This window comes from Talpa occidentalis, unplaced genomic scaffold (assembly GCF_014898055.3).
Source record: "Talpa occidentalis isolate TD23 unplaced genomic scaffold, MPIMG_talOcc4v2.1 talOcc4.12, whole genome shotgun sequence".
NCBI classification, from domain to species: Eukaryota; Metazoa; Chordata; class Mammalia; order Eulipotyphla; family Talpidae; genus Talpa; species Talpa occidentalis.
In genome coordinates this window covers 64,402,095-64,414,309 of record NW_023601212.1, presented here as the reverse complement: position 1 = coordinate 64,414,309, position 12,215 = coordinate 64,402,095, and the positions used below count along the sequence as shown (strand labels likewise).

Here is a 12,215-nt window from a genome sequence, read left to right as displayed (position 1 = left end):
CCTTATTCCAGGAAAGAGAGTGTGTGCCTGAAATGCAGTTTTCCCCTTGTTCTTTGGGGGCCCGTCAGGGGTAAGTGCAGGAGGTAGTAGTTGTGTGGGTGGCAGACAAACAGATGCCCGGGAGCTTTAACTTCAGTTTGGAAGACTATGGTAACTGAGTCTTTTGAGGGTTATGTCACAAATAATATGTCACTAATATAGCCTTGAAGTTTTATTCTATAAATTCCCACGGACTCAAAAGCCTCTGGCTTGCCTGACTATGATTTCTGGAGCGGAAGAGAACTAGTTAGAGCTGGAGGGGAGGCCTGTGGGGGTGAATCTCACGTGAACTGCATGCATCATCAGTGATGTGGCAAAAAGAACAGAAATGCTTCCCCAGGCCGCAAAAGCAGCAGCCGTGGGATCTGAAGGATTCTTGTCTCTATGGGTCCTCCCAAATTAAACTAAGAATCAGGGAATTCCTCTTCTGACTGGGACTCTGTTTTCTAAGCTGCACAGGGAACAAGCCAATCAAACACACCCTGTCAAATGGTTTGACTTGCGCTTTTTTGCTGCAGATAGCTTCATAGTGCTGAGACTTAACTCCTTGCACCACCAGGGAGGCCCCGGTATCCTCAATTTCTCATTATGAAGACTTTTTAAACATGAAAAGAGAATAGTAAAATCAACTGCCTCAGTCACTTTTTTCTGTCCCTTTTTTGTTTTCCCTCTTTTGAATTTTTAAGAAACATCCCGAAGTAATGTCAATTCACCCCTCCATTCTTGTTGTGCATCATTTGAAAATAAGGGCATTACTGGACCTCCCTGGTGGCACAGGTGGTTAGGCGCAGCACTGTGAAGCGCTCCGCAGCCTCTGCAATGGCTGTTTGATCGCTGCCAGCCTCAGAACAACCCACATGGTGAGCAGACCTCTCCTGTCTCACCCGCTGCTCCCGTCAGCAGTATATTTCATCAGTCTGCCTGTTCTGTTCCCCACTCTGTCTCTGGTAAATCCTCTCACCCTCCCGCGCATCTGGCCTGTACCCCGTTTTTGTATAAAAAAGGGGGGCATTTCTCACTTGACTTTAACATCTTGTCACATTCAATGAAAACAGTAAAACAACAACAATAACAACAAAAAACCCTCCTCGAGTTCATCAAATACCCTGTTCAAACTCAAATTTCCTCTTGTCTCTAAAGTAGCATTTTACAAATGACTTGGTCAAATCAAGACCCAAACATGTTTCTAATAGAGATGCCCTGCCTGTTTTAAAAACAAAAATGGGATCATTATTCTTGGTAGTTTGCTTTCTTCCTTTAGTACTATGCCTGAGAAACTTCCACATGAGCAGGGGAAAAACCAGGCCATTACTTTGTAATACCTACAGAGCCTTCCTTGCATAGATAAGCCATAATAATTTTAAATAATTTCTGAGTTTAGATTGTTCTCAGTTGTCTACATTTTTGCTCATCACAAGGGGTGCTGTCTTTGTCATTTGTAGGAACCAACGCAACCTCGGTAAGAGAAATTGCAGGCCAATAGAATAAGAGTTGCCCCAAGTCCTGTTTGAACAAGTGGACTGAATCATGGACTGGACTGGTGAGATGTGTCCAAACAATTTGGCCCACTACGCTGACCATAAGGAACCATGCTAGATAAAAAGTGTTAGGTCCTGGGCCTCCCCGGTGGCGCAGCGGTTGAGCGCTCGGTTGCGAAGCTGCCCGCGGCCTCTGCAGCGCCGGTTCGATCCCTGGCTGCTCCCCGGCCACCAGAGGAGGGTCCCACATGGCGCGCAGACCTCTCCTGCCGCCCGCTGCTCCCCTCAGCAGTGTCCTTCGGTCCTTCTGCCTGCTCTGCTCCCCGCTCTGGCTCTGGTGAATTCTCTCACCCTCCCGCGCTTCTGACTGTACCCAGTGCATGTATAAACAAAAACAAAAACAAACAAACAAACAAACAAATAAAATAAATAAACATGCCTCTATTAAAAAAAAAAAAAAAAAAAAAAGTGTTAGGTCCTGACTAATGATTAGCGCACAATTTCTTGGAGAAGGCCAAGAGCCCGTAGATATCGTTGAGTGTAACCTGTCCGGGAGTAGCCCATCTCAGAAGCTGTGCTGATGCTGTTTTCTGCCCTGCCTCCCAGACTTACCCTCTAACTGTGTCTTCCTCACTCCCTTCACAGAGCCAGGCTAACTTCTTTCCTGCACTGCCTCCCTCATGCTGTATGAGTCTCTAATAAAGCGTCGCCTGGTTCAGCTACACCTGGTGCTCTCTTATGAAGTCTTCCCCTCAGGGCAAGGGACCTACTTTTGGAGCTAGGCCTATACAGAACTATGAAAGAAACAAAAGTCAAATCATTTGCTGCCACAGAAAAAAACAGTTAAAACCAGGCCTCCAGGCCCCTTAGAAATGAGAGCAGACATTGGCTCACCTTGCTCCTCACCTCCTCCCTGAAGCCCTCAGGGGTTAGCAGAAAAAACACAGCTTTCAAGTTTGAGTCTTGGGTTATAAGAAAACACAAGTCGGGGCTGAGCGCAGGAGGAGCTTAGAAACTACAGGAGACCTGGCTGTGTTTGAAAGGAAGGAAACAAATCTTTCCAGATTGGAGACCCAGGGGAGCTGCTGCTTCCAACTTCTGCTTCCTCCTATAAACAGGATGTTTGACTATTGTCCATTCTTGGCTCAGGGTTTAGATTTGATTGTTGGTCCATTTCTTCACCGAGGGCCTTGCATTGGCCTTTAGTGTTTCAGAATATAAGGAAGGGGGCCTCCCTGGTGGCACAAAGGGTTAAGACGCAACCTATGAAGCTTACCGCAGCCACTGCAGCGCGGGTTTGATCCTGGCCAGGGAGATATCCACTTGGCACAGCAGACCTCTCCTGACTCGCCCGCTGCTCCCCTCAGTAGTATATTTGAGTCAATCTGCCTGTTCTGTGGCCCTCTGTCTCTGGTGAATCCTCTCACCCCTCACACCTCTGGCCTGTACCCCAGTTCTTGTATGCATAAATAAATAAATCTTTTTTAAAAAAAAGAATGTAAGGAAAGGATGAGTTTTTTTTTTTCCCAAATCTCTTGACATTTGGGAAGAGGAAGTCTGGCAGGTTGAATATCCTCAAATTGGCTTTGTGGTTCTACCCTCCAGGGCTATGTGGCTGGCACATGTGTTATTCTTCGTCCATTGGAGCATTAAGCACTCCAGGCATCTGTACCTGAATCACTGCTGTGCTGAGGGAGATGAGAAGACCAAGCTGAGGCCACCTTGCTGAAGGTCTGAGATTTCCCTCCTGATGGGGACCCCAAGGACACTGAATTTTCAGTCTAGACCCAGTCTTGCTCCTTTCTCTGGTTTTCAAGTTATTGTTGTTGTTATTTTTATGAAATTTCTTTTAACTAGGTAAAAGAAGATAAAATTTATGTTTTAGGGAATCACCTTGAATGTACAGCAGACCTAGAAGAATGTGAAACATTTTGCAAAGCCCTCTCTTTGCTATCGCAGACCTAACAGAACCCCAGGATTTGTTTATATGCATCCAGATATTTTCAACTGAGAGAAACCCTGATCCTTTTTACATGTGAGACATTCCTGAAAGAAGTTGCTCCAGTGCAAGGGTAGTTTTCAAAACACTTGCACAAGGATCTTGGTCCCAAAGAATGTAAAACATCTGCAGCTTACAGGAGTACCAGCAGCTTGCAGGAACCGCGCTGCCAGTGCCCTTTAGCCAAGAAAGCCGATCCCAGCTCCGGGGTTAATGTTAAAGGGTATGAAACAGCCCTGCATCCAAGGAAAGGAGCACGCGCTGCCCAGGGAGCCACGTGAGTCCCTCTGACACAGGACACCTGAGGACACGCTGGCCTCTCAGAGGAGACAGAGCTAATGACTTCATGTTGACTAATTGAGGCTGAGCCAGAGAAAAACAAAAGCCCAAGGGAGAGAAGGAAAATAAACTTAGGAGAGAGCTAACACTTGGTTAGAAATAACTGGCCTCCGTCCATGGACTCTAAAAAATACCCCAGAGAAAGTGAAAGATTTGGGTCCCTATTGTAAATTATACATCTGTTTACATTCATTTCAGAGTTTTTGATGACTCTTTCACCCTGCACGCATCCGCTTCCCTATTAGCCCTCATGCATTAGTCATTGCAAAATGCAATCCCTTCTTGTGGAGGCCGAGGACTGATAGGAGGAGGTGGAGAAATATAAAGCTGGTGCATGAACTGTGCATTAGGCTGACATCCTGTCTGGTAGGAAGCACTAGTTTGTCGTCCTGGAGTCACATGCGTTGGACAAATTCACACTGGTAACTAGACACATTTTCTCTTTATTAATATTTCCACTCAGATCCAAGCCGGTGATTCATCACTGCTATATAAAAGTCTCAATTCAACCTTCCGTGGTTCTGCTCTGGCATTTTAAGATTAACACAGTCATTGCACTGTCCTGTGATAGTGACTGGCCATGTGCAGCCATTGCATTTTAGTTAATTAAAATTAAAGAAAAATTGAAATTCAGATCCTCAGCACACTAACCACATGTCAAGTGCTCAGAGGCTCCCGGCAGCTTGCGGCTACCATATTGGATAGTGGAGAGACAGAACATTTCCTGCATCAAGTAAGTTCTTAGGGCCTCTCCTGGTGGCTCAGTGGTTGAGCACTGGGCTACAAAGCTGCCCGCAGACTCTGCAGCACCAGTTTGATCCCTGGCTGCCGGGGAGGGTCCCACATGGCACGCAGACCTCTCCTGCCACCCGCTGCTCCCTCACCAGTGTATTTCTTCGTCGGTCTGCCCGTTCTGTTCCCTGCTCTGGCTCTGGTGAATTCTCTCACCCTCCCGCACTTCTGACTATACCCAGTATAAATAAATAAATAAATAAATAAATCTTTAAAAAAAGAAAGAAAGTTCTTGGACAGTGATGGTTTACACCATGCTGCAGTTGGCAGCCTTTTTGACAGTTGGGCCAGTTTACACATACACACAGGGTCACAATCTCCCCACAACCCTCTTTACTTTTGCTATGGAGGCTTGGTGGGTGGGATACACCCCATAGTGGTAGTCTCTGGTGGCCATTGTGTTTTGGTCAGTAGATACTCCTTCACTCTCTCACTCAATATGTTATTGCCTGCTGGGTCCCTCACCTCCTAGGAGGTAGCTGTGAACTAGACTAAGCAAGCTGTGGCCTTATAATGCTTGACCCCATAACCATTGCTGGGGATCTGCCCTTCACAAGGTCAGAGAGGGGCCTCCCTGGTGGCACAATGGTTAAGATGCAACCTATGCCACTGCAGCGTGAGTTCAATCCCCAGCCAGCCAGGGAGCAACCCACATGGCACAGCAGACCTCTCCTGACTCACCCCACTGCTCCCCTCAGCAGTGCACTTCAGTCAATGTGCCTGTTCTGTTCCCCACTCTGTTTCTGGTGAATCCTCTTATCCCCACCCCCCACCTCTGGCCTACACCCCAGCTCTTGTATGCATAAATAAATAAATCTTTTAAAATAATAAAATAAAATAAAAATGCAAAAAAAAAAAACAAGGTCAGAGAGGAGACAGCCCCACACAGTCACATGTGCCAGGCAGTCATGGGGGAGCAGCTCTAACAGGAAGGGATAGGCAGACAGCTGGGGGACAATAACAAGGATGACGCAAAACTCAGAGAGAAGGTGATGGGGGTAGAAGCATTTGAAAATGGCAGAAACCCAAAAGACCCTGATAAAGACCTTTCCAGCTGGAAGAACCAGACCCCTTGGTTCAGGGTGGGAGAAAGGGAGGGCAGTGTGATTATAGCATTGGATTGGGCAGGGAGCCAGACAGTCAAAGCCTTACATTCCAGGCTAAGAAAGTGGAATGTTGTCCTGAAAGCAAAGAGGATTTTTAGCAGAGGAGTAACAGATGGGGATTTGCATTTTAGCAAGCTTACCTTGCCAATTGGTAGAGGATAGAAATACGAAATTAAGAGGTCAATTAATTATATAGCTATTGTGAAACTCTGTCAGATTTCGGTCAAAGATGAAGGACCCAGATTTTCAGCAGTAGAAATAAAGGTAAGAGGGATCTGAAAAGTCTTTGGAAGAATGCGTATTGGTAGAATCTAATAACTAGCTAGAAAAGAAACATGATGAGCAGTGACTCGTGCCATTAGCAGAGATGGGAAATTGGCTTGTGAGTAGGTGAACCTGGAGGAGGTGGGATTGCAAGGCTGCGTTGGGCTGGGGGTGGCGAGTGAAGAAGACAGTCCTTTCAGAAACTTATTTTTTATGCAAGTGATTGTAACTTCTCAGTCTAGAGAAATAAAGGTAAGAGGGATGTGAAAAGTCTTAGGAAGAATGAGTATTGGTAGAATACGGTAGTATTTGTTTCCTGGATCTCTCTGTTTTTGTGACTTTTTAGCATTCTCCCTGAAAAGCAAATTCCAGTATATTCTACCTCTTCCAATATCTTTCAAATCAAGGCCCTTATCTGTAACTCCACTGGCCCTTCTTTACTACCGGGCACCGTAATTCTAGCAAGTCTCCCTGCCTTCATCTTGGCCTTATATTTCCAATCCATTCTCCACCAGGGGGTGGTCTTCCTAAAACAGAAGGGTAGACTGTGCATTTGCTCCGTAGTCATTCAGCGACTCCTATTGCAGCAGAAGTTCCCAACCCCCTGGGGGCTTTCGTGATCCAGACCCTGCCCTCCTCCCACATCATCACTCACACACCACTCCTCGATCAGCAGCGCTCCATCTAGACCAAATGGACAGAGATTACCACCTGATGACTACCCAGGGCTTAAATATGTGTGTGGCTTCAGAGTTTGCCAAGTAAAGTTGACCTCTGAACAATGTGGGAGTTAGGGGTGCTGATACCCCCCCTCACCCCAGGGATGCCATAATGTCCAGGTGTGCCAATCCTTCCATCTCTGCAGGCCCCACATTACTCAAGAAATTCCTCCTACAAGCAGACCCATACAAACCCATGTTGTCCCAGGGTCAACTGGCCTCCTATCCAGTTGACACCCTGCAGAACTCCCCCGCCTTGTGACAGACCAGGTGCATCCTTTTTTTCCAGCTGAGGTCTAGGGGAAGTTGCAGCACAAGTGGCCCACCCTGAACTTGCATGCAATCCCTTGTCCTGCGTCTGGCGACCTTGGCACTGCAGGGTGCTGTCACTACCCTCAGCACTCCTTTGTGGCTGTGTGCACCTAAAGCCATTGCCATCTACTGTCCTGAGGTTTGAGACCCTGGAAACATCAATATTTCTATGTATTGAATTATTTCAAATGGATGGTCGGGGAAGGGGCAGATGAGATTTCAGAGAGGCTTAAGCATATTTCTTCAGAAGGAATTTCAGGGCCTCCCCTGGTGGCGCAGCGGTTGAGCACTGGGCTGCGAGGCTGCCTGCAGCCTCTGCAGCGCCGATTCATACCCTGGCCTCCGGCAAGGTTCCCACAAAAAAAAAAAAAAAAAAAAAAAAAGAAGGAATTTCAAAACTATCCTCCAAATCAACTTCTGGGGTAGTCTGCACCTGACTTTTTGGGTGATAAATGACCCTTAGCATGTTATAGAACTCACTGGTACACAGGTTAGCCAGTGAATGATCCACAGTGGAGATAAGGAGATGGGCACTACTCATCTGTGAAAGAATTAATTTCTGTTGTTTTCAATCACCAATTTGTGGTAATTTGTAGAGCGGCCATCGGAAATGACAGTAGATGTTCAATAAACATCAATGAAGTGAACAGGTGAGCTCAGTGCAGATATGATGTCCACTCAATGGACCCATAAACTGATGTATCTGGTCCAGGGGTGCTGGTCCACGGGTGCTGTCCGTGAGGACTGGAAAGGAGACCCGAGTCTGTCACCAACCTCAACTTTCTTTCTCGTAGTCCAATGGTTTTTGCTCCATATTAGAATTCAAGTGGGGGACTTGAGTGTAACTTTTAAAAAACTCCTCAGGTGATTCTAATGTGCAGGTAGTGTTGAAAACTGTCTAGATCAGGTTCTTCATAGATACTGGAAACCCCACCTCTCCAGGACCTCCAAATGTCTCCAGCACTGAACACCAGGTCCAGGCTAGTGAAGTTCTTCACCTGGATGAGTCTTATTTCTACTTCCAGGAAGATTTCTAAAATTTTCCAAAACCTCATTAGGGTGTGATGGATAGGAACCCCCAAGATGTTCAGCACAGGTCTTCCCAAGATATGTCAACGTTAGCATGAGGATTGTTTTGAATTGAGAAGTCAAAGGTTCATGTTTAAAAAAAAAAGAAAGAAAGAAAGAAAAGGATAGCTCATCACTTTCCCATGCCCCGTGTTGCTGAAGCCTTCATGGATTCTTTCTCCTAAGCAGAATTCTAGCCAGAATCTACTTCCTTAAGTGATGTTCCTGAGAACAGGAAGCTAGAAGCTTCCTGTAAGTAATGAGGGGAGCTGTGGTGGCTGCTGAAGAGGCTCTCCATGCTGAGGCTGTGTGGTGGGTCTGAAGACTAAAGCTTGGAGAGAGATTCATTAGAAACTGTTCCCCTGCAGTGGTCTCAGCAAAAAGCCTGTGCTGCCCTCTTCTGGCAGGTGGGAAGGAGCACTCAGTCCACCCTGTTGGTAGGAGGTGGAATGAAGGATAACCTGGCCTGGAGGGGAGGGGCCAGTCACAACCTGTTTAATTCAGAGATGAGAAAACTGTCAAATAAGTCACACAGCTGGTTTGTGGCTTAGTAGGGGCCGGGTTCCTGTGAAGCCCAGTGTCCGCACTTTGGGATTTTGACACTTGGAATCTAAAACCTTTATATGCAGTCAGGCCTTTTCTTCTTCCTCTGTTCTCAATTTTTCTGTCAGTCCTTGGGGAAATTACATCACTGCACTTTTAATAATGGCTTCCCTTCTTCCTGCCTCCCTCCGTCAGTCTTGCCCAGTCATTGTTTTGGTTTGGTCAGAAGCCAGTAAAATAAAGACATTTTCAAAGTTTTGGAATGCTTGAAGGATTGTGGGCACCCCCAGCTTCTCCCTGGGGGATTTCATCTCCTAGGAGGCTGGTCACTAAGTGAAATCCCTAACAAATGGAGGGGGAGCCGCACTCCCTGAAAGGGCGGGATACATGTGCTGGGATAGGGGGAAGGACAGTCAGTTGGCACAACAGACATCAGATGCTGAGCCTTTGCCTGCTATAAGCCCAATACCAAACACCTCTCTTCTACAGACCAAGGATTGCCCCAGGTGCTCACCCACTCTCTCTTCTATAAGCTAGTGTTCACCCCACTCTTGTTCTCTACCCATTCTCAGAAAGGGGGAGTTCCTAAAGGGAAAGTCCTTAGCTTTGTCTCCAGAAGAGAACAGCAAATGTCAGAGTCTGTACTCAGATACGCATTCGTAGAAAACCTGGCCTTCCTGGGCCAGTCAGGGCTGTCCTAGCCTAAGTGGCAGCAGTGAAAAAGAATTCCTATTGCTTCCTCCCCATAGATTACCTGCTGAAAGTGATCATTGGAGGCAATTCAACCTAGCTCTCATGCCACCCCCCAGCTTAATTTTTTATAAATGAATCAATGGACACCCAGCAAGATGGCAGAAACAAAAATCAGACATTTATTTCTTCTCAGGATGTCCAGCAAGTTAGAATGAAATTTTATTTTAAGGTCAAAAGAGAGGGGTGTCGGTAGAAGGGAAGGCAGGCCAGATCACATAGGTCTTGCACACCAGAGTAAAAAATTTGGGACATCGCCTCTTTACTCAGTATAGTGGTACACTGGCGGATTTTTTTTTTTTTTTATGCCAGAGGATTTTAAATAGGGAGTGTGACATGATAGGATTTGCCTTCTGTGGAAAGTACAGGCTAGATAGAGTAGGCAAGAGTAGAGCAGGAAGAGGAGTAAGAAATCACAATGACTTTGTCTAGAGTGGTAGTGGAAGAAATGGAGAGAAGTGGTATATTCTAGATGGACCTTGAAAATTAAAGGGATTTGCTATAGATCGAAGGGTGTTGAAGAAACAGAAGCATCAAGAATGACCAGAATTTGGCTAGCACTGCTGTGAGTGATGGAGCCATTTCCTGTGCCAGGGAAAGATTGGGGAGGAAGCAGTTGGCTAGGGACTGGGGAGTGGGCAGCCTTACAGTGGGAACTGACACAGCCTTCGTTTTTTTAATAATTTGGGAGCCAAATCATTGGTTTCTGAAATCCCCAAAGTCAACCGCATCCTCTAGCCTTGAAACAAAAATCACAGTGAAGCTGGTGGTGTTGAACTGCAGAGAATCCGTGCGCCTGTTGGAAGCTCAGAAATGGCCCTGGGGTGGGCAAAGACCCTCCCCCTCCAGACGAGCTGCTCGCCCCTCCCCCCCCCCCCCCCCCCCCCCCCCCCCCCCCCCCGCCCGCCGCCGTCGCCCAGGAAACGGGCCGCGACAGACCGCCCTGTCCACTCGAAGCTGGTTTCATGGCAGCCACGAAGAAAGCAGTTTTGGCGCCCTTGGTGGGGGCAGTGGACCAAGGCACCTGCTCGACCCGCTTTTTGGTTTTCAATTCAAAAACAGCCGAACTACTTAGTCATCATCAAGTAGAAATAAAACAAGAGTTTCCAAAAGAAGGATGGGTAGAACAAGATCCTAAGGAAATCCTGCAGTCTGTCTATGAGTGTATAGAGAAAACTTGTGAGAAACTTGGACAGCTCGATATTGAGATTTCCAACATAAAAGCTATTGGTGTTAGTAACCAGAGGGAAACCACGGTAGTCTGGGACAAGCTGACCGGAGAACCGCTCTACAACGCTGTGGTATGGCTTGATCTAAGAACGCAGTCTACCGTTGAGACTCTCAGTAAAAGAATTCCAGGAAATAATAACTTTGTCAAGTCCAAGACAGGCCTTCCACTTAGCACTTACTTCAGTGCGGTGAAACTTCGTTGGCTGCTTGACAATGTGAGGAAAGTTCAAAAGGCTGTGGAAGAAGATCGAGCTCTTTTTGGGACTGTTGATTCGTGGCTTATCTGGTGTTTGACAGGAGGAGCCAACGGAGGTGTCCACTGTACAGATGTAACTAATGCAAGCAGGACGATGCTTTTCAACATTCATTCTTTGGAATGGGATAAAGAGCTCTGTGAGTTTTTTGAAATTCCAATGAAAATTCTTCCAAATGTCCGGAGTTCTTCTGAGATCTATGGCCTAATGAAAGCTGGAGCCTTGGAAGGTGTCCCAATATCTGGGTGTTTGGGGGATCAGTCTGCTGCATTGGTGGGACAAATGTGTTTCCAAGATGGACAAGCCAAAAACACGTACGGAACAGGCTGTTTCTTACTATGTAATACAGGCCGAAAGTGTGTATTTTCTGAACACGGCCTTTTGACCACAGTGGCTTACAAACTTGGCAGAGACAAACCAGTATATTATGCACTAGAAGGTTCTGTAGCCATAGCCGGTGCTGTTGTTCGCTGGTTAAGAGACAATCTTGGAATTATAAAGACCTCAGAGGAAATTGAAACACTTGCTAAAGAAGCAGGAACCTCTTACGGCTGCTATTTCGTGCCAGCGTTTTCAGGGTTGTATGCACCTTATTGGGAGCCCAGTGCGAGAGGGATCATCTGTGGGCTCACTCAGTTTACCAATAAATGCCACATTGCTTTCGCTGCATTAGAAGCTGTTTGTTTCCAAACCCGAGAGATTTTGGATGCCATGAACCGTGACTGTGGAATCCCACTCAGTCATCTGCAGGTAGACGGAGGAATGACCATCAACAAGATTCTCATGCAGCTACAAGCAGATATTCTGTATATCCCAGTAGTGAAGCCCTCAATGTCAGAAACCACAGCCCTGGGGGCTGCCATGGCGGCTGGAGCTGCAGAAGGGGTTGGCGTTTGGAGTCTTGAACCAGAGGATTTGTCGGCTGTCACGATGGAACGGTTTGAACCCCAGATCAACGCTGAGGAAAGTGAAATTCGTTATTCTACATGGAAGAAAGCTGTGATAAAGTCAATGGGTTGGGTTACAACTCAGTCTTCAGAAACTGGAGACCCTAGTATCTTCTGTAGTCTGCCCTTGGGCTTTTTTATAGTGAGTAGCATGGTAATGTTAATCGGAGCAAGGTACATCTCAGGTATCCCATAAGTAATACCAGCTCATGGATTCAAAAGATGCAAGCTTTTTACCTAACGAGAGAATTCAGCGATTATGTCTTTTAATGTGATGACACTATTCATAGACTGATTTTATTTTTAAGCCACTTGCTGCATGACCCTCCAAGTAGACCTGTGGCTTGAAATAAAGAAAATGCAGGAGAAAGAATG

At 46.5% G+C, this 12,215-nt stretch overlaps 1 protein-coding gene across 1 annotated transcript; it reads left to right on the top strand.

Moving 5' to 3' along the window:
- The first annotated feature begins 10,334 nt into the window (after positions 1-10,334).
- LOC119240084 (glycerol kinase) lies at positions 10,335-12,215 on the top strand. The gene has a single exon (XM_037504442.2). The coding sequence runs from the start codon at positions 10,375-10,377 to the stop codon at positions 12,034-12,036; it is 1,662 nt and encodes a 553-aa protein (XP_037360339.1). The 5' UTR covers positions 10,335-10,374; the 3' UTR covers positions 12,037-12,215.

Bases quoted from the DNA above. Each gene is read 5' to 3' on its own strand.
- LOC119240084 (XM_037504442.2), top strand. From the start codon at position 10,375: ATGGCAGCCACGAAGAAAGCAGTTTTGGCGCCCTTGGTGGGGGCAGTG.